Source organism: Podarcis bocagei, assembly GCF_964188305.1.
Source record: "Podarcis bocagei genome assembly, chromosome: 7".
NCBI classification, from domain to species: domain Eukaryota; kingdom Metazoa; phylum Chordata; class Lepidosauria; order Squamata; family Lacertidae; genus Podarcis; species Podarcis bocagei.
The window spans coordinates 93,295,860-93,317,637 of NC_138132.1; the positions used below are offsets into that span (position 1 = coordinate 93,295,860).

Below are 21,778 nucleotides of genomic sequence, written 5' to 3' on the forward strand. Positions count from 1 at the left end.
GAGTTGAAAAGGAGAGACAGGGAGTGAGTTTTGGAGGGAGGAGGCTTTGGTTGGGAGGGTAGGCAGAGAGAGAGGAGGGAGAGGAGAGGGAGTTGGTTCTGGGTAGAAACATCCACTCTGAGGAAGATCTCACCAGCTAGAGAAAGGGGTCTCTGAGCTTAGGGTGAAGGACAGTGTGTGGTGTCCTGTGAGAGTAAAGCCAGGCTGAGCCAGGAGAAGTAGAAGCTGGAAAGAGACCATCTACTTAGGTCTCATTCCAGTCAGGAGGGGAGAGAAGACTCCCAAGCCAGTGGACCCTTGGGTCTATTACTTGGAGTACTGCAGGAGTAGGGTTGTCTAAGGGGTGTCTAACGGACAGAAAGTACCACCTTGTTAAGAACCAAAGTATTAAGTGTGAAACAACTGAGAAAACCTTGAAGTGACATAACATTGTAAACTGAAGTATCCTAAATTTTATTCACTTGTGTCATAAACTTCCTTGTTAAATAAAATCATTATTGTTTATTTGTACAAATCCTGTCTGAGACTCCTAATTATTAAGTTTACCTCACACAAGTCCCCTACAAGATAATCTGAGGTAGTCTGTGGGGATTTGTGGGACTGGTGTTCTGTGAGTTGGGTGCGCACTCTAATTTTTAAGTGAGAGGACGGGCCCAACGGGGCCAGGGGAAAAAGAGACATTGCACTAGCCACACAAGGCAACTGTGCTTGAGCCACTAAACCTGGGTCCTTGGCCTGTCAGCTCCTCTACTATTTCATCCACCCTTCCCTTTTACAATGACTGGAATCTTGGCATTTAATAAATAATAATGTAGACATCCAATGAAGCTGAATGTTGGGAGATTCGGGACAGATAAAGTAAAGTACGTCACATGGCACATAGTTAAGGTAAGGGCAGGGATGGCCACCAACAGTGGCTTTGAAAGAAGACTGGACAGATTGTGGAGGAGAAGCCTATCAGGGGCCCCAGTTGGAGGCAGAGATGCTTCTGAATGCCACTTGCTGGAGTCCCAGGAGAGGAGAGGCCTCTTGGGCTCAGTCCTGCTCGTGGGCTTCCCACGGAGGCATCTGCTTGGCCACTGTGAGGCTAGTGGACGAGAGGGACTCCTGGCCTGACCCTGCAGGCTCTTGCTATGCTCTTACACTAGTAATAATATTCTGTGTCCAGAACCGCATTGCATCTGAGTCCTGAAACTAAACATCTAAGTTCTGCACTGGCTGCCTGTATCTTACTGAACCAAGTTCAATGTGTAGCTGCCAGTGGACAAAGCCCCAAACTGCTCACCTGAAGGGTTGTCTCATTCCTTAAACCCAGGTCAGCTGCAATAATCTGGAGGAGCCCTCCTGACTTCCCCATGGTCCTATTCATTTAGGGCTGATCTACACTCCCTCTGGTCTCACTGCTTTCTCTAGAGGGAAACTGCTCTTCGACGCCCCATTGGAGCAAATGGCAATTCAGGTTTTCTCCATAGAATCATAGAGTTGGAAGAGACCACAAGGGCCATCGAGTCCAACCCCCTGCCAAGCAGGAAACACCATCAGAGCACTCCTGACATATGGTTGTCAAGCCTCTGCTTAAAGACCTCCAAAGTAGGAGACTCCACCACACTCCTTGGCAGCAAATTCCACTGTCGAACAGCTCTTACTGTCAGGAAGTTCTTCCTAATGTTTAGGTGGAATCTTCTTTCTTGTAGTTTGGATCCATTGCTCCGCTTCTCTGGAGCAGCAGAAAACAACCTTTCTCCCTCCTCTATGTGACATCCTTTTATATATTTGAACATGGCTATCATATCACCCCTTAACCTCCTCTTCTCCAGGCTAAACATGCCCAGCTCCCTTAGCCGTTCCTCATAAGGCATCGTTTCCAGGCCTTTGACCATTTTGGTTGCCCTCCTCTGGACACGTTCCAGTTTGTCAGTGTCCTTCTTGAATTGTGGTGCCCAGAACTGGACACAGTACTCCAGGTGTGGTCTGACCAGAGCAGAATACAGTGGCACTATTACTTCCCTTGATCTAGATGCTCTACTCCTATTGATGCAGCCCAGAATTGCATTGGCTTTTTTAGCTGCCGCGTCACACTGTTGGCTCATGTCAAGTTTGTGGTCAACCAAGACTCCTAGATCCTTTTCACATGTACTGCTCTCAAGCCAGGTGTCACCCATCTTGTATTTGTGCCTCTCATTTTTTTTGCCCAAGTGCAAGACTTTACATTTCTCCCTGTTAAAATTCATCTTGTTTGTTTTGGCCCAGTTCTCTAATCTGTCAAGGTCGTTTTGAAGTGTGATCCTGTCCTCTGGGGTGTTAGCCACCCCTCCCAGTTTGGTGTCATCTGCAAATTTGATCAGGATGCCCTTGAGTCCATCATCCAAGTCGTTGATAAAGATGTTGAATAAGACCGGGCCCAAGACAGAACCCTGTGGCACCCCACTAGTCACTCTTCTCCAGGATGAAGAGGAACCATTGATGAGCACTCTTTGGGTTCGGTCAGTCAGCCAGTTACAAATCCACTGAGTGGTAGCATAGTCAAGACTGCATTTTACCAGCTTCTTTACCAGAATATCATGGGGCACCTTGTCAAATGCCTTGCTGAAATCTAGGTAGGCTACATCCACTGCGTTCCCTTCATCTACCAGGCTTGTAATTCTGTCAAAAAACGAGATCAGGTTAGTCTGACATGACTTATTTTTCAGAAATCCGTGCTGACTATTGGTGATCACAGCATTCCTTTCTAGGTGCTCACAGACTGTTTGCTTAATGATCTGCTCCAGAATCTTCCCTGCTATTGATGTCAGACTGACTGGGCGGTAACTATTTGGGTCCTCTCTTTTCCCCTTTTTGAAAATAGGGACAACATTTGCCCTCCTCCAGTCTGCCGGGACTTCTCCTGTTCTCCAGGAATTCTCAAAGATGACTGCCAGTGGTTCTGAGATCACATCTGCCAGTTCTTTTAATACTCTTGGATGCAGTTCATCTGGCCCTGGAGACTTGAATACATCTAGACTAGCCAAATATTCTTGTACTATCTCCTTAGTTATTCTGGGCTGTGTTTGCTTTGCTGAATCATTTGCTCCAAATTCTTCAGGTCGGGCATTGTTTTCTTTATCGGAGAAGACTGAGGCAAAGAAGGCATTGAAGAGTTCAGCCCTTTCTGTGTCCCCTGTTTGCATTTCACCATCTTCTCCTCTGAGTGACCCCACTGTTTCTTTGTTCTTCCTTTTGCTACGAACATACCCATAAAAGCCTTTTTTGTTGCTTTTAACCTCTCTAGCAAGCCTGAGTTCATTCTGTGCTTTAGCTTTTCTGACTTTGTGTCTACACGTGCTGGCTATTTGTTTGAATTCCTCTTTGGTGGTTTCCCCCCTTTTCCATTTTTTGTACACATCCTTTTTTAATCTTAATTCAGTTAAAAGTTCTTTAGATAGCCACCCTGGCTTCTTTAGGCACCTTCCATGTTTCCGTCTCATTGGTATTGCCTGATGTTGTGCTTTTACTATCTCCCTCTTAACAAACTCCCGGCCATCATGAACTCCCTTTCCTTTTAGTATTGCTGTCCATGGGATCTCACCCAGCACTTCCCTAAGTTTTATGAAGTCGGCTTTCTTAAAGTCAAGAAATTGAGTCCTAGTATGCTTGGCTGCTCCTTTCCGCTGTATAGTAAACTTCAGAAGAGCATGATCACTCGCGCCTAATGATCCTTCCACATCTACCCCACTAACCAGGTCATCAACATTGGTTAGGACCAGATCTAAAATGGCTGTTCCTCTTGTTGCTTCTCCCACTTTCTGGACAATGAAGTTGTCTGCAAGGCCAGTGAGGAATCTGTTTGACCTTATGCTCTTGGCTGAGTTTGACGTCCAACAAATATCCGGGTAATTGAAGTCCCCCATTACTACTATCTCCCTTCCTTTTGCATGCTTGGCCATCTGTTCCAGGAAGGCATCATCTATGTCCTCCGTTTGGCTTGGGGATCTATAGTAAACTCCCACAATGAGGTCTCTGTTATTCTTCTCTCCCTTAATTTTGACCCAAATGCTCTCACTTTGGCTTTGAGGTTCTAAATCTTGGATCTCTTCACATGTATACACATCCCTGACATATAACGCCACTCCTCCTCCTTTCTTGTCTGGTCTGTTTCTCTGAAATAAATTGTATCCCCCCATTATTACATTCCAATCTTGGGACTTATCCCACCAGGTTTCAGTGATGCCTATTATGTCATATTTAGTTTGCTGTACCAAGAGCTCAAGCTCATCTTGTTTATTTCCCATGCTTTGCGCATTAGTGTACAGACATTGAAGTCCATTAATCATTCCCCCGTGTCTCTTATTTAAGGATTTTTTCCTCCCACCACTAGGTCCGCGTGCTGTTTGCTCCATTTGGTCTATGACATTTGGATAATCATCTTCATTAATTGATAGACTCCTACCTTCAGGAGCACTGTCTCCCTCCCCCCCATTAGTCAGTTTAAAGCCCTCCTGATGAGGTTTCTGAGATTTTTGGCAAAAACATTTCTCCCAACCGTTGTGAGGTGCAGCCCATCACTTGCCAGAAGTCCATCTTCAAGAAACTGCAGTCCGTGATCTAAGAATCCAAACCGTTCCTGTTTACACCAGATTGACGTTTGCTCTGATTTAGCACTGAGGAGCAGGTTTTCCCTACAAAAGGAGTGGGGCAAGGGGGAAACCGCTCAGACTTGTGCTTTTTCTAGGAATGGGGAAAGCAGAAGCCCTTGGTGTCTACACAAACTAAGATTTTTAGCATAGTACTGGCACCAGTATTTTGAAATGCTGCTCCAGCTGAATTCAAACAATTCTGATATTTCATTACCTGTTCAGAATGATTTTGTTTTGCCAATAATTTTTAGATAAATAAAATTCAGTGCTGGTCTTTTGCTTTGTCATTTGTGATATTGTAATTTTTTGATGTTTTAATTATTCTATTGGGTTTTATATAAGTTGGCCATCTATAGTCTTATTAAGGAATTGAATAAATGGAAATGTGGCTTTCTGGGATGAACCACCGGTGAAAATTGGTGAGCAAGCCCCCTGAGTCGAATGGGCATGGGGGGGGTACACTACCTGATTCTCGGTCAAATGGGGCATCTGCTCTGGGACTGATCATCTGCCAGTCATAACAAATTCTGGAGCTTGTTAAGTGAAGACCCAGGTGCCCGTCCACTGCTGGCCTCTCATGGTCTGATAGCGCACCTGCCTTTCCACCCGGGGGAATATCACACTTGTGGTCAAGGTCCAACCTCACATGTCCTGTATGAGATAAAAGAGGGATGCGTGTGGTCAGACCTAGCCCACAAGCCTTGTATTCTCACACAAAACTGAGCACGGCCTCTTAACCTACCATCTGATCACCATCACCATCTGCACCAACCTCGATTCCATCACCACCATTCTCAGAGGACCTGCATCTGCATCTTTCATCTGTCATGTGCCACTTTAGATGCCCAGCAGCAAAGAGAAAGAGACCTCGGATTGCCCTGGGATGCCAATGTGGTGCCTAGCTGAAAAGGAAGGAAGAATCCACATGGTTTGGGGTGGGTGGGGGGAGCCTGTGTCCGCTTGCAGGGAGTTTGGGGCTTCAAGGCAAAGACGTTATTTACCTGTGTGGGTTTAGGGACCAGTAGGATGTCCATCAGTCTTGGGCCACACATAGTGCATACATTTAAAGCACTATGATACCCATTTAAAAAGTCGTGGTCCCCCCCTCCCCACCCAAATAATAATTCTGGGAACTCTGGTTTGTTAAAGGGTGCTGAGAATTGTTTGGAAACTCTAATTCCCCTTACAGAGCTACGATTCTCAAAGTTCCCTGGGAAAAGAGATTGATTGTTAAACCACTCTGAGAACTGTAGCCCTACCTGTAGGGGCATAAGGGCTTCCTATCAACTCTCCCTGTGGTCCCCAGGATTCGGGGGGGGGCACGGCTGCTTAAACCCGTACAATACTGCTTTACAATGTCTGGAGTGGATGTGGTGTTACTTTGGGCTTATCCTCCAGATGACCTATTGACGGAGCAGGTACACTGATTCGCTTGCACAAAGCTTATGCAGAGCTTAGACTTTATTGAGCATTCATTCTGATTTGCTTGCAGGGGGGTTATACAGCCATGAACTTTCCTCCCAAATTCATGCTGATTTGTTTCCGGGGTGTTTCCACATCATTCATTCATCCCACACTTTCCCTCTTAACCATTCATTCATCCCAACAGGTTGTTGCTGTTGCTGTTAAATGGTTTTGTTGTGCCAGCGTGACAGACTAGCTTTCATCCACTTCAGTTGCACAGACCTAAAGTACACCCTTGGATTCCTCCTGTGTAATACTGATGGTCTAGAGGTGATGCCCCCCCCCCAACCTGTGCACAGGAGTTTCAAATGTCTCCCCTTTCACCTGGCCGCTTTTCCAGGGTCTCTCTGTTGTGCTTGGAAAGGTGGTGAGGGGACTCTGCTCACTTGCTCTTGCTCAGGGGGGCAGCAGGGGGGCTGGCAAGGTGGAGCCATGCTGGCTGGTTCTGCGCATGGACTCAGACTGATTCAGCCTTTGCCCAGCTCTGGTTGCCTCACCTCAGAAAGGATATTGTAGAGTGGGAAAAGGTTCTGGCAGGATCAGGCCAACGGCCCATCTAAGCCAGCATCCTGCAGGAAGCCCACAGGCAGGATTTGAGCACAACAGCCCTCTCCCCTCCTGTCAACTGGGATTCAGAAGCATGGCTGCCTCCAGAGCACAGCCATCCTGGCTAGGAGCCATTGAGAGCCTTGTCCTCCATGCAGTTGTCCTAGTTGGTGCCACTCCTGGCTCCTCCTGTGGCAGTTTAACTATGCGCTGTTATTCTCAGTGCCAGGATATCCTTAGAAACTCTACCTTCACAATTGGTAGAGTTAAACAAATAAATTGAGTGTGTGCGTGCATATGCAAAACATGGCCAGAAGAAACTTGGAGACTTTATTGGTGCCATTGTGGGGACCCAGTTGGAAGACGAATCAATGACCTGTCCTGCTAAAAGCTTAGTCCAGAACCATTACCGTGGAATTTCTTCTACCTGTAGTTAGTAGGATTAACAGCTGTGACTAGTAGCAAACTTGAATTGACAAGATTAAATGATATAATGACCGCAGCAGCAGCAACAACAATGTGCTGTTTGTCATGAACAAATGACAAACCAAAATTATTCTTTTAAGCTGAAAATGGTTGCCTTTTCTGTCTTCTTATACCTCAGCATTACTAGGTGTAATTCCTATTCCTTGATGTTTTCAACTTTATATTTTAGATTGATCCTGCATAATTATATATGTCAACCATATGTCAGGAGTGCTCTGATGGTGTTTCCTGCTTGGCAGGGGGTTGGACTCGATGACCCTTGTGGTCTCTTCCAACTCTAGGATTCTATGATATATGCATGTGGCAGAAATATAATAAAGAGATCACACACACCAGAAATGTTGCAGGACACCTGCAGTGCTCCCCTTGATGAAGCATGTGGTGTGTGTGGAACAGTTGCCCCTCTCCCCAACACTCTGGGTTGAACCACTGAACCCCTGCCCTGGCTGAATCTGAACTGGTTGCAAGGCAGGGCCAGTGAAGAGCGAGCAAGATCACTTCCGGCCCTGGTCTCATGGAGTCTCTCCTCTTTCCAGAATGGGTTGAATGCTTTGCACCTGGCCTCCAAGGAGGGACATGTGAAGATGGTGGCTGAGTTGCTGCACAAGGAAATAATTTTGGAAACCACCACCAAGGTAAGCCCCCCCCCCCAGGTTGGGGTGGGAATGGCTCTTTTGAAACTGAGGTTGGAGACAGACAAAGGTGGCCTGCAACCAACAAGAAGAGCTCTCATGGTTGCTGAGACCAGCAAATGAGCCTCTCCTGATCTAGAATCCCTTATATATATCCTTTATAGAGACCAAACAGAAATCTCCCCACAAAGTTGCTCTTTGCTGCCCCGGGGGAAAGGATTTCTGCTGGAAATACAACAGAGAGAAAGGGTTAAACATTGCACAGTTCCAATCCTGCTTTTTTTGTTTTTTAAGTGCATGTTGATTGCTTTCTCATAATTAACACCATGTCTTGTTTGATTCAAAGTAAATCCCACCAGCCTGAAGTCTACCCACAAGCTTGATTTAGACTGCAGGACCCTAGTAATTGTGGACACTTCACTTATGATCATTAGCAGCCCCTAACTGTGTGGTTAATTGGGGTGGGTTAAAGAGTGGCTATCCACCAGCTCAGCTGACTCTGTTGTCACAAATTCATAGAATTGAACAATGGAGGTGGAGACGCTTATTCAGAAGAAGAAAAGGCTAAGGACTAAACCCTACACAAATCTGGAGTGGTCCCTAAGAGGGTTAGATGGCGCCTTGTACGCCTCCTTCCGGCAACTCCTGCAGCCAAGATGGTGTAAAAGGAATTGCTCTGCTTTCCTTTGGACCACATCAGCAGGCCTGGGCAGCCCAGGTTTGCTCCCTGGGGAGGTCACTTTGGTGCTACTAGCACAGCGGTTTGACTTCACCCCCAGAGGCATACTCCATTGTATCTCGAGACAGATGGATGTCAACAAGAACAAAATACGCTAGTGATACGCTACCCAACTTGGGTGGGTGTGTGGTTTTCTGCTGTTTTCTCAATACATAGATCCATAGGGGTTTGTTTGTTTGTTTGTTTGTTTTTAAAGGTGTTTTTTTCTAGACTGCTTGCAATTTGTACCCTGCTTGACCCTTTTCTTCCATCTGGCTTTTTCAGAAAGGGAACACGGCCTTGCACATCGCTGCCTTGGCAGGACAAGAGGACGTGGTGAGGGAGCTGGTGAACTTTGGGGCAAATGTCAATGCACAGTCCCAGGTAAGTTGCCTGCCTCTGGCCTCGCCTGGGCAAGGAGCTGGGAGGCTCTGGAGCTTCAGGGCTTTGAAGGCTCTGCGGGAAAAGACCAGGAGTGGGCCAGGCCCCTTAACAAGCAGGGGGCAGAGAGTATTGGGCGCACAAGGAAACCGATTCTACATGATCCAGCAGTCCTTTGCCAGACTCAAGCTGTGTGCCTTATTATTGTTTTTAAATAGTAGTAGTAGTAGTAGTAGTAGTAGTAGTAGTAGTAATACTTGAACAGGGCTAGGGAACCTTTTTCAGACTAAGGGCCACATTGCCTTCTGGATAAGCATTCAGGGGCCACAAGCAAATGGTGGTGGTGGGGGAAGCCCAGGCAAAAGTAAGCAGAGTAGCAAATGTCGATGTGCAGTACTCTGGTTCCTACACCCACCGGCATCCGTCCCTCTCTGTCCTCCTTCCAAGTGAGAGAGAAGCGCTCCGGGAGGGTGTGAAGCCACGGCTGGACTGTCTGCCACTGTCCAAACAGAGTTCCATCTGTTGCTCTGCCCGTTCTGCCCACTTTCCCCTCCCTGACCCCACCTGCCACCATTATGTGGTCCCTGCAAGAGAGACTGTGGCCCCGGGTCTATTCAAACCAATCACCAATGGTGTTAGTTGGCTGATTAATCTGCCCACTTCAAGCCTGCAGCATTGTTAATATTGCTTTGCTTGAGTCTGGCTGGGCTGGGTGAAGCTTGCAGATTCAAAGCCATCCAAGGTCTCTTTCTCACATCCCTCTGTGTGCATCACATAGATGCTTCTGAGCCGCTTCAGTCCCTGGCTATCTCCCTGCCAGCGTCACTCTCTTTCTGCCAGGCAGCCAACCATCCTCATGTCACCTGCTCCGTCAGAGCTGCGGGGGGGGGGGCAGTGTGGGTCGTCATGTCTCTGTGCCTGTTTGGATGGAATAGGGACCATCGTCTGGTGCAGGAGCCCCCTGCTGTTCCTGGGGAAGCACTGCCCCTCTGTGGCAGTCTGCTGTGTCTTTGAGTTACATAAGCAGGTATCTGAAGGTCAAACAAATGCCAGGGAGTTGGAGAGAAATTGGGTAGGGAAGCACTGAGGCAAGGTGGGGGGGGGGGTGGAATGCAGAATGACAGGCTTAGGGGGCCTAGAGGGCAAGCTCTCTATTTTCAGGACTCACTGCTGTCGGTCACTCTGGCTGAGATCAGCAAGCAGACCCCTCCCCCTCCCCCAAATCCTTCTGATCCTGTTTGCAATTTGTACTTTTGAGTCATTTTCCCAAAGCAAGGAGACTGAGTGTGCTTGCCTTTGGTTGCATAAACATGAAGCCATGCTCATTTTGTGAGCGCTTTAGAGCTAATGCTCAGCCTCTCCGCTTATGCTGGCGATACTTTTGCTAAGCAGGTGAGTAAACAGCTGGTAATTCCAACCATTTGGTTTTAATATGCAAAGACCGAGATTTGCATTAGGCTAGCAGTTTATTTGTTTCCTTTCTAGATTATTCTTTGCTAAGCAGGATCTTGAGTAGAAACTGAAATGAATAAAAAATGCAGAACTGTTGTTTAAAATTTCATCGTTGATAACCTTCTTTCCAAATCCTTCCTTCCTTCCTCCCTCCCTTCCTTCCTTCCCTCCCTCCCTCCCTCATCCTAAATCCTACTCCAGCCCCACACCGTCTCCTTTTCTGTTATTTTATGGGTGGTCCCAAGGCATTTTGGTGCCTACAGTGGAGAATCCAAATGATGCCCCTAACCCAATCCACCTCCCCATACCAGTTAGCCCAGGGCACACACTGGGAAGGTTTCTTGTTTTAGTTTATTTGAAAAGAGATCAGTTGTATTGCTCTCTTCTCTTTGGGGTCCTTGCCTTCCAAGGACTGGTTTCCCACTGTCTCACCATCCAGAGTGACGGTGGCAGTTTTCCAGACATAGAAATGAAACTTCCAAAAGCAGAAGCAAGGGCAGGTTCCCCTTGCCCCTACTTTTTGTCCCAGTTTGCAGCCTTCTCCCTGTAAAGTTCAGCAGGAGCTGCTGATAAGCAACCCTATTTCTCTCTGCATAGCACCGCTCTGGTTTCCATTGGCCATCACACCATGTGACAAAGAGCTGGGACTCAGAAACAGCCTTTTTGCTGTTATGTTATGCGACCATTGATTCTATCGAACTTTGAGTATTTCCCTTTGCCCCTTAAGCCAATCCATTTCACCCCTTGTGCCTCCCTGCCGTTCTGTTATCAGCAGCGATTGGTGGGCGTTGTTTTGTGCAGCTGGCAATGCGGGTTCTGATTCTGTGTTTGCAGAAAGGCTTTACGCCTCTGTACATGGCAGCGCAGGAGAACCACCTGGAAGTGGTCAAGTTCCTGCTGGAGAATGGCGCCAACCAAAACGTTGCCACGGAAGTGAGTAGCTCCCCCTTTGTCCGGTGTTCCCACTCCATGCTCCGCCCTTGCGCTTCTTTGGGATGACATGGACCCCTTGGCTCACTATGTGTCTCTTCCTCCCTCCCTGATCCACGGCAGGATGGATTCACACCTCTGGCTGTGGCTCTGCAGCAGGGCCACGAAAATGTGGTGGCTCACCTGATTAACTACGGGACCAAGGGCAAAGTGCGGCTGCCAGCACTGCACATAGCTGCACGCAATGATGACACTCGGACGGCGGCTGTGCTCCTGCAGAACGACCCCAATGCGGACGTCCTGTCCAAGGTAGGCAGGGAGTTCCAGTAAGGGCCAAGGGCTGCCTTTGAGGGGCTGCCTGAGATTGAGCAAGGCTTAGTTTCCAGGTGCAATCCCTCCTAAGGCAGTTTATGGGGCTAGCCACCCAAGACCGGCATCTTGCCTAAAGAAAAGGGCTGGCAGAAGAGCCAGCTTTGAAGATAGGTCATGGCATTATGTTCACCTGGAGTCTCCCCACCCTCTTCTCTCCCACAGACTGGTTTTACCCCACTGCACATTGCTGCACACTACGAGAACCTCAACGTGGCCCAGTTGCTCCTGAACCGAGGCGCAAGCGTCAATTTCACTCCTCAGGTGGGTGTCCAGAGTCCTCTGGCGGCTCTTGCAGGAGGCCCCTTGACGTGGCCCCAGTGCTTACAGAAGGGGAAGGGAAGGGCCCCAGCTCAGCGCAGAGCACCTGCCTTGCAGGCAGAAGGCCCCAAGCTCAATCCCTGGCATCTCCAGGTAGGGCTGGAAGAGACACCTTTTTGACAGCCTGGAGAGCTGCTGCCAGCCAGTGTAGACAATACTGAGCTGACTGGATCAATGGACTGACTCTGTTTAAGGCAGCTTCCTATCTGCCACATCAGACTGTTCTGGGGGATGGCTTGCATGAATGAATGAATGCTCCTTTGTACAAAAATGGAAAAAGAGGTTTTTTTAATAAAAAAAACTAGCACATAGAAAGCCAACCTGCCTGCGAGGTTAGGCTTGACCCCTGACATGCTCCTTTTCTATGTTCAGGGAATGCTTTTGTACAGAGGAACATTCCACTGTGCTCCTTCACCTGCACTACTTCAGAGACAGCAAAGAAGACCCCCTTTGAGAAAGAGGCCGACCCCCTCCCTTAGTGCAAATGCCCTGTTTAGTGAGAAGCAGGACAGGAGTGAGGAGAAAGGATTAGGGCTTGTTCTGGGTCTCGGACTTGGCTCGGAGGGCCCTTCAGCCACTCGTGGTCGGGGGCTGGGTCCATTCAGTCTCGGCGCAGATCAGAGACCTCTTGTCAGGCCCGGTGGATGCCCACCTGCAAGTGGCCCTGCCTCTGGGGCTGTAGCAGAGCTGGCTGTCAGCCCAGTGGGACAGGAGGGAAGGCCAGGAGAAACTCAAGTCCCATAAGCATTAACTGAAGAGTCAGAAGAGGAAGACGCAGGTCTTTCCCCCAAGACAGCCTTGAGGCAGCCGCGGGAGATACAGGGAGATGAGTTGCTGGGTCTGAAGATCAATGGACGTGTGAGGGAGCCAGATTGCTTCTTGGGAGTGAGCTGACCCAGTGCTAAGTTAGCTTTGTGGTGTCCTTGAGGATCACAGCCAGCTTGTAAGGCTTGTGGCAGAATTGGAGCGCTGGTGGTGCGGGTGGGATCGGGCTGGAGCCTGGCTGCCGGCAAGCTTTGCTGAAGAGGCACTCGCGCCCAGGGGGGCTTTAGAGACCTGGGCAAAAGGGAGCCCTGCACTCCGGTGCCTGATCTGATTCGCCACGGACTGCTGCACGGTGGAACAACACAGAACAGAGGTTGGGACCACAATCCCAGGGAGCATCTGCCTGGCCGTCTTCCAAGGCCACACCCTTTCCCCCAGGCCACACCCCCTTCAGCATCCCTGACTGACACCCTCCGTGACTGTTTTTGCCTGGCTAGAATGTGTTGACAGCTATGGTTGGAAGGGACCCATGGGATCATCTAGCCCAACCCCCTGCAATGCAGGAATATGCAGCTGTCCCACATGGGGATCGAACCTGCAGCCTTGGCATAATCAGCACCATGCTCTGACCAACCGAGTGTCCTTGAGCTCCTTTAATGCCACTTGGCTGCCTGGACATGGGGGAAAGCGTGAGGATGTGTAGAAACCAGCCTGCTCTACAAAGGTGGCACTGATGTTGGTTGCTGCACCCAGCTTAGCCTCTGGTCCATAGCTGTCAACTTTTCCCTTTTCTTGCGATGAATCCTATTCGGAATAATAATAATAATTTTTTTTATTTATATCCCGCCCTCCCCAGCCGAAGCCGGGCTCAGGGCGGCTAACAACAATCAAGTAATCAAACAATCAAATAATCTAACATTCTAAAAACATTTCATTATAAAAAAATAATTAAAATCAAATTAATGGCAGCCGTTAAGCAAAATTCTGTGCAGGTTGCCAGAGGAGGGAGTCAGGCTGCGCCCTGACCAAAGGCCTGGTGGAACAACTCTGTCTTGCAGGCCTTGCGGAAAGATGTCAGGTCCCGCAGGGCCCTAGTCTCTTGTGACAGAGCGTTCCACCGGCTGCAGCCGAGAAAGCCCTGGCTCTAGTTGAGGCCAGCCTAACCTCTCTGAGGCCTGGGACCTTCAGGATGTTTTTAGTTGCAGACCGTAGGTTCCTCTGTGGGGCATACCAGCTGCACTGGCTCCCGTAGGTACGAGGGTCCTAGGCCGTATAGGGCTTTAAAGGTTAAAACCAGCACCTTAAACCTGATCCTGTACTCCACCGGGAGCCAGTGCAGCTGGTATAGTACCGGATGAATGTGATCTCGCAGCGAAGACCCCATAAGGAGTCTCGCCGCGGCATTCTGCACCCGCTGGAGTTTCTGGGTCAGTCTCAAGGGCAGCCCCACGTAGAGCGAGTTACAATAATCCAGTCTAGAGGTGACCGTCACATGGATCACAGTGGCTAGGTCAGGGCGAGAGAGATAAGGGGCCAACTGATTAGCTTGGCGGAGATGAAAAAATGCCGCCTTTGTTATAGCTGTAATCTGCGCCTCCATAGAGAGGAAGGTATCAAAGATTACACCCAAACTCTTAATGGGCGGTGCTGGCACTAATTGCACCCCCACAAGACATGGGAGTTGCCCCCCAATCCCATATCATCCCGTCCCAGCCAGAGGACCTCTGTCTTTGAAGGATTTAACTTCAACCGGCTCCCACGTAACCATCCAGCCACAGCTTCCAAACATCTGGTCAGTGTGTCTGGGGCCGAGTCAGGATGGCCATCCATCAACAGATAGAGTTGGGTGTCATCGGCATACTGATGGCAACCCAGCCCAAAACTCCGGACAAGCTGGACGAGGGGGCGCATAAAGATGTTAAAAAGCATCAGGGAGAGTATCGCACCCTGAGGCACTCCACACACCAAGGAGTGGCGCGATGACAATTTCCCCCAAGCGCCACCCTCTGTCCCTGACCAGAGAGAAACGAGCGCAGCCATTGAAGGACTGTGCCCTGGATCCCCACGTCGGTAAGGCGGTGGTCCAGGAGTTCGTGATCGACCATGTTGAAGGCTGCTGACAGGTCTAGAAGAATCAGCAGCCCCGACCCGCCTCGATCCAGCTGCCTGCGGAGATCATCTGTTAGGGTGACCAGAGCCGTCTCGGGCCCATGACCAGCGCGGAAGCCGGACTGGAATGGATCCAGAGCCGATGTTTCATCCAGAAACCTACCAAGCTGTTCAGCAACCGCTCTCTCAATCACCTTACCCAGGAACGGAAGATTCCTGGGCAAGGTGTTTTCTTTAAGAGTGCTTTCTTTAAGAGTGGGCGCACCACTGCCTCCTTCAGTTCCCCTGGGAATATCCCGGTGCCAAGGGACAAATTGATGATATCCCCCAGGGGGCCCCGCACCTCATCTGGACACGCTCTAATCAGCCAAGATGGGCACGGATCAAAAGGACAGGTGGTGGGCTTTCCAGCTCGGAGGAGTCTGTCCACATCGGCTGGGGATATCCGGTCAAAGTGGTCCAATACTGGACCCGAGGACAGTCGAGGGGCCTCCAGTTCCTTTATTGTATCCAAATTGGCAGGGAGGTCATGGCGGAGCAACAGGACCTTCTCCGCAAAAAAGCTTGCAAATGCCTCACAGCTGTGTGTCAGATTGTTATTTAAATTTGGCTGTCCTTCAAGGGACGTTAAAGACCTAATTATACTAAATAATTGCACTGGGCGAGAGTTAGTGGATGCATTGGAGGCTGAGAAGTAAGACTTCTTAGCGGCCTTCACTGCCATCTCATAGGTTTTCATAAAAACCCTATAAGATGTTCTTGAGGCTCCATCATGGGCACCCCGCCATACTCGCTCTAGCTGTCTGAGGTCCCGCTTCATTTTTTGAAGCTCCTCGGTAAACCAGGGAGCCCGGTTTCTGCGGGGTCGCAGAGGGCGCTTAGGTGCAATCTCATCAATGGCTGCCAGGAGCTGGATATTCCAGCCCTCAACAGCTCAGTCAATGAGTTGCCAGGGGGAGCAAGGTCCCGCAAGGCTTGACGGAATCTATCAGGGTCCATCAGCCTCTGCGGGCGAGCCCAAATCGGCTCGCCACCTAAGCAGGGTGGAGGCGGAAAGTCAATCCTGGCTTTCAGAGCGTAGTGATCAGACCATGGCACCTTCATCGAAGGAGACATGATCACATCTATACCGGCGCCAAAGATCAAATCCAGCGTGTGGCCTGCTTGATGTGTGGGGCCCAAAACAAACTGGGAGAGCCCTACTGTCGCCATGGAAGACACCAGGTCCAGAACCTGTGAGGAGGGCGTGGCATCAGCATGGATGTTGAAGTCCCCCAATACCAATAGGTTAGGGAATTTCCCTTTAAAAAAGGGAAATGTTGACAGCTATGCTCTGGTCCCGCCCACCACTGGTGTTTGGGAAGGTTGTCCAGAAAGGAGAGGGTCCCTCGGCTTGGAAATGGCTCCACATGTGCTTCTAGGAGAGGGCTGGCTTGCATGTAGAAGTTCCTGGGTCCAGTCCCTGACTGGGACTGACCAGCTGGAGATCTCGGAAAGCCATGGCCCATCCGAAGAGGCATTGCTAGGCAAGATGAGCCAGTGTTCTGGCTGGGTATGAGATAGCTCCCTCTGCTCTTCTCTCCACAAACACAGAATGGCATCACCCCACTGCACATCGCCTCCCGCCGGGGCAACATCATCATGGTGCGCCTGCTGCTGGACCGGGGAGCCCACATCGAGACCCGCACCAAGGTAGGGACATAAGATCAGGCCAATGGCCCCTCTCATCCAGTATCCTGTTCTCACAGGGGCCAACCAGAAGCCCCAAGGGAAACCTGCAAGCAGAATTTGATGCTCTCCTATGGTTGCTTCCCATAAGCCTTGCTGTCGCCAACTTTGGAGGCAGAACATAGCCATCCTGCCCTCTCCCCCTCCATGACTTTGCCTCATTTTCTTTGAAAGCCATCCAAGTTGGTGGCCATCACTTCCTCCTGTAGGAAGGAGTTCCACACTTTAACTGTGTGCTGCATGGAAGAAAAGTCCTTTCTTTTGTCTGTTCTGAATCTTCCAACCAAGACAGGGCCTAAGGAGAAAAGGAGGGCAGCCCTGTCAGGCCACCACCCCTTCAGCTATGTGGTCCTTGCACCCTCCCCCCCCAGCTGCCCCTTACCACCTCTCGCCCTCTGTGAGGTCCACAGCCCCTCCTTTCCTCTGCTGCCAACACAGATGCTATGTTTTTTCAAGAATTAAAATTGTAGAGTTGGAAGGGAGCTCGAGAGTCATCTAGTCCAGCCCCCTGCAATGCAGGAATCCTTTGCCCAATGTGGGGCTCAAACCCACCACCCTGTGATTAAGAGTCTCATGATCCAGGGTGAGCTATCCCTGAATGTCTCCTGCCTCTCACGTAGTCAAATGGCATGAGTGCACACTACAAGCATTTATTAAAACAGAAAGGAGAAACGGGGGTGTTATGATCATTAAGCGAACAGAAGCCTATAGGTTCGGTTTTGTATTATCTTATTTGTTTCTTTGTCCTCTATAAGACAATGGTGAACAACAAAGCAGTCCTTATTCTATCAAACTAACCCTGCCACCATCCACACTCTCCCGCCAGCAACCACACACTCCCAAACAGACCCTCTCATCAGTATTCAAACTCCCTTTCAAACTCTCATCCAATCATCACTCACTACCAACATCACAAGCCAGAGGCGCCAACTTGCCAGGGAGACTGCAGGGGCCAACGCCACGCGTCTGACGTCCCGACATCCTGATGTCAGGAGGAGCCGGGGCAGAGCCAAACCCAGTGGCAGCGCTGCTCAATGGCCAGCAGCTCCTCCTCCTCCTGCCATCACCACCAGTTGAGGCTGCTTCCCCTTTGCTGCTGCTGCTGCAGGAGGAGGAGGAGGAGGAGGAGGAGGAGGAGGAGGAGGCCACTGAAGCTGCTTTTGAACATTGGGGGTGGCCCCACCTCCAAAATATTGGGGGTCCCAAAAGGGTTGGGGCCCCAGCAGTTGGCACCCCTGTTCCAATCTCACACTCTCCCCCTCCCAAGATAACACTTAATTCCTCTATTATGCTTACCAACACCTTTGCTTTGTACTGTTTTACCTTATTTACTGTGAATGTGCGCACAACATTACTTACCTAAACATGAGGACATCATGGGCACCAATCTTCAGACCAAAGAGAAAGGTGAACCTCAAGAGCTGCTGGCAGGAGTTTGGCTGCTCCTTGCGGAAGCCCCAGCAACTCTCTTCTCTCTTTGGAGAGCTCTCGAATATGATACTCATATTGTAGTGCAGAAATCCTTTTAGCCCCTTTGGGCATTTCCCCTTCTTTCTAATGACTCGCAGGAGAATCCAGACATATTCAGGCCCAGAAGAGGGTGTCCGTGGCCTCCCCACAAGAGTCACTGCTCTGGATTTGATCTCCTCCTCGTGAGGATATAGGCAGCCCAGACGGGGCAAAGCCCCTTGTGGCTCTCGGTTGTAGAGTGAGCTATGTACAATGAGAAATTGGAGTCCTCTTCCTTCTCCCTTTTGTGTGGCTCAATGACTCCACCAATGTTGCCTATGGAAGAGGAAGCTGCTGCATCTCTGCATGAATTCATGTTCACCCACAGAGGGACGGGTGTCTCGAAGAGAAGCCACTCCAAAGGAGCCTGGCAAAGGAGTTTAGTGGGAAGGACTTCTTCCGAATTACACTGCAGCTTAGTGAGAACTCCAGGCATGAGAAGTGCAAGTGCAGAACGTGGGAGGGAGGAAAATCCTCACTTTTCCCCCAACAGGAAGAAGCAGAAACTGATAGTGATAACTCAGAAAATGAGACTAAGTTTCATGCAGTATTCGCCGAGTTTTGTCTCGTCCCCCCCGCCCCCCCCCCCCCGTTTTCAGAGCCATTATAGGAATGAGTGCTTGATGTCTGCTTGGGCCAGTAGAGACAAGGGGCATTGGGTGGTCTTCAGCGCTCATCTTAATCAGAGTAGACCTGCTAAAATTAATAGATATGACTAATTTAGGTTCATTAATTCTAACGGGTGTACCCTAAGTAGGACTTAGTTGAATATGACCCATAATAGTTTTCAGAATACATAATAATTTTCTTTCTTTTTTGCCATAATGTTGACAGTTTCATCTGCTTTTATTATTTTTTCCTGCTGCTCATAAATTGGCAAAATGAAAGACGTGCAAGGTTCCTTGCAGCTCAGCATCTTATAGATCCATTTCTAAGTCACAGCAACAGCCAAGGCGACATTTTTCCACCTTCACCGCATCAAGCAGTTGGTCCCTTACCTTTCCCGCCCCGACCTGGCCACAGTGATCCATGCGACGGTCATCTCCAGGCTTGACTACTGTAATTCGCTCTACGCGGGGCTGCCCTTGAAGCTGTCCCAGAAACTCCAGCGGGTACAGAATGCTGCAGCGAGGCTCCTCACGGGGTCTCTGCCATGGGAGCATATTCATCCAGTGCTTTTCAAGCTGCACTGGCTCCCGGTGGAGTACAGGGTCAGATTTAAGGTGCTGCTTTTGACCTTTAAAGCCCTTCACGGCCTAGGACCCTCGTACCTACGGGACCGCCTCGCCTGGTATGCCCCACGGAGAGCCTCAAGGTCCATAAATAACAACACCCTAGTGGTCCCAGGCCCTAAGGAAGTTAGATTGGCTTCAACCAGAGCCAGGGCCTTTTCAGCACTGGCCCCAACTTGGTGGAACGCTCTGTCTCATGAGACCAGGGCCCTGCAGGATCTGATCTCTTTCCGCAGGGCCTGTAAGACAGAGTTGTTCCGCCTGGCCTTTGGATTGGAGCCAATTTGATTCCCTCCGCCCCCTTTTTCTTTTTTCTTTTCCTTCTCCTGCAATGAGGCTCCATTTTAATATTTTAATGTTCCATTATTTTAATGTTGTATTTTATTTTTGTTTTTAAGTTGTAATCACTCATCTTGTTTTTATTATTGCTTGTAAGCCGCTCTGAGCCCGGCCTTGGCTGGGGAGGGCGGGGTATAAATAAAAAATTATTATTATTATTATTATAATCAAAAATATAAAATGGAATGACTAACTCAATACACTGTATTTTTAATATACCAGATAATTTAATGTCAAACTAAGTAATATATAATACATTTTATGTTCCTAAAGTAATAATGTGATTTTTGATCTGTAAAAGTGCTTTTAAAAGTATTGCATATTTTTTGATTTCCTCAAAATTTTTTGGGTGTTTGTCCAGGGGAGGTAATATCACCTTTTCTCTGAGTAACTCAAGGTGGTGCATGTGGTTCTTTCGCTGCTGATTTGCACCCCTGACTCTCATTCTATTTTAATATTTTGTTGGAAGCCGCCCAGAGTGACCTAGCCAGATGGGCGGTGTATAAATAATAAATTATTATTATTATTATTATTATTATTATTATTATTATTATTATTATTATTATTCCCCATTGTTGCAGGACGAGCTGACACCGCTGCACTGCGCCTCCAGGAATGGGCATGTGCGGATTGCGGAAATCCTGCTGGATCACGGTGCTCCCATCCAAGCAAAGACCAAGGTGGGGAATAGCCGTGGGGCAAGTGGGGGAATAGCCATGGGGCAAGCAAAATCATGTTCCCCAGAGACAGAGGTGGTTTTCCCCTTTGCTAAGACCCACCCTGGCATCGGGCTGTGGCTCTTGTTTCCCAGCTACCGGGGCCACCTCCACACCACATATTTAAAGAACTCTTATGCCACTTTAACAGTCATGGTTTTCTCCAAGGAATCCTGGGAAATGTAGTTTCCTAAGGGTGCTGGGAAATGCATCTCTGTTTGTACCCTTAACAAACGGTTGTTATCAGGATTCTTGTGGGGGACGGACAGACCATGACTGCTAAAGTGGCATAAGAGTGCTTTAAATCATAGAATCAGAGAATTGTAGAAGGGATCCCCAAGGGTCGTCCAGTCCAACCCCCTGCAATGCAGGAATCACAACTAAAGCATCAATGACAAGTGGCCACCCAACCTCTGCTTATAAACCTCCAGTGAAGCAGAGTTCACCACCTCTCATGGGAGTCTATTCCACAGTTGAACAGTTCTTAGCATCATAAAGTTATTTCTAATGTTTTGTCAGAATCTCCTTTGTGGTCATTTAAATCAGTTGGTTCAGGTCCTACCTTCTAGAGCAGCAGAAAACAAGCATGCAAGATCTTCTGTGTGACGGCCTTTCAGATATTTGAAGACAGCTGTCAGTCTTCTCTTCTCTTCAACCATTGCTCAGAAGGCTTGGTTTCCAGACCCTTGATGGTCTGGGTCTCCGTTCTCGGGTCACGCCAGGCTCTAACCTTGCACTTCCTTGCCACAGAACGGCCTGTCCCCCATCCACATGGCCTCCCAGGGAGACCACCTGGACTGCGTGCGACTTCTGCTGCAGTACAATGCTGACATCGACGACATCACGCTGGACCACCTGACGCCGCTGCACGTGGCCGCCCACTGTGGCCACCACCGAGTGGCCAAAGTCCTGCTGGAAAAGGGGGCAAAGCCCAATGCTCGGGCGCTGGTGAGTGGGCGGGCAAGTGGCAGGAGGGGGAGCCCCGTGTCTCTCTTCCAGGGAGGCTGAAGGGCCTCTCCTTTTCTCTGTGCCTGCAGAATGGCTTCACCCCTCTGCACATCGCCTGCAAGAAGAACCACATCCGGGTGATGGAGCTCTTGCTGAAGACGGGAGCCTCCATTGATGCTGTCACCGAGGTACCTGGTGCCCCATGTGTGCAGCACGGGAAGCCGTGAGGCACACTGACGTGACCACAGCCACATATGCAATAGGGTTTTTCTGGACTTCTCTGTTAATTTGGATTAATTAGGACAAACATCATGGCGGATATCCAGAGGCGGCAAGGTTAGGCACCTGCCAGGACACCAAGCCCAGCAGAGGCCTAGACACAAAAAGTGAAGTGCAGATGCCCCTGAGCCAAACTCTAAAAGTGCCACCATTTCCATTGGCGCAGAGCATCCAAGGAGAGGCGAAGTGGCCCTCGTGAATTCTGAATTTGCACGACCTTGCAAGTTAGGGGGACCACCAA

The 21,778-nt window shown here is 49.4% G+C and overlaps 1 protein-coding gene across 11 annotated transcripts in view; it reads left to right on the forward strand.

Annotated features, from left to right (window-relative positions):
* ANK1 (ankyrin 1) overlaps positions 1-21,778 on the forward strand; it is a 218,876-nt gene that overhangs the window by 100,465 nt on the left and 96,633 nt on the right. For all 11 annotated transcript variants that reach the window (XR_014009893.1, XM_081200899.1, XM_081200905.1 and 8 more), the window contains exons 3-11: positions 7,646-7,744; positions 8,745-8,843; positions 11,127-11,225; positions 11,346-11,531; positions 11,757-11,855; positions 16,380-16,478; positions 20,176-20,274; positions 21,061-21,258; positions 21,348-21,446. Coding sequence is in view for 10 of the 11 variants with exons in the window: in XM_081200899.1 (XP_081057025.1) it covers positions 7,646-7,744; positions 8,745-8,843; positions 11,127-11,225; positions 11,346-11,531; positions 11,757-11,855; positions 16,380-16,478; positions 20,176-20,274; positions 21,061-21,258; positions 21,348-21,446 (1,077 nt within the window). In the remaining variant the exon portion in view is untranslated. The remainder of the gene's footprint in view (positions 1-7,645; positions 7,745-8,744; positions 8,844-11,126; positions 11,226-11,345; positions 11,532-11,756; positions 11,856-16,379; positions 16,479-20,175; positions 20,275-21,060; positions 21,259-21,347; positions 21,447-21,778) is intronic.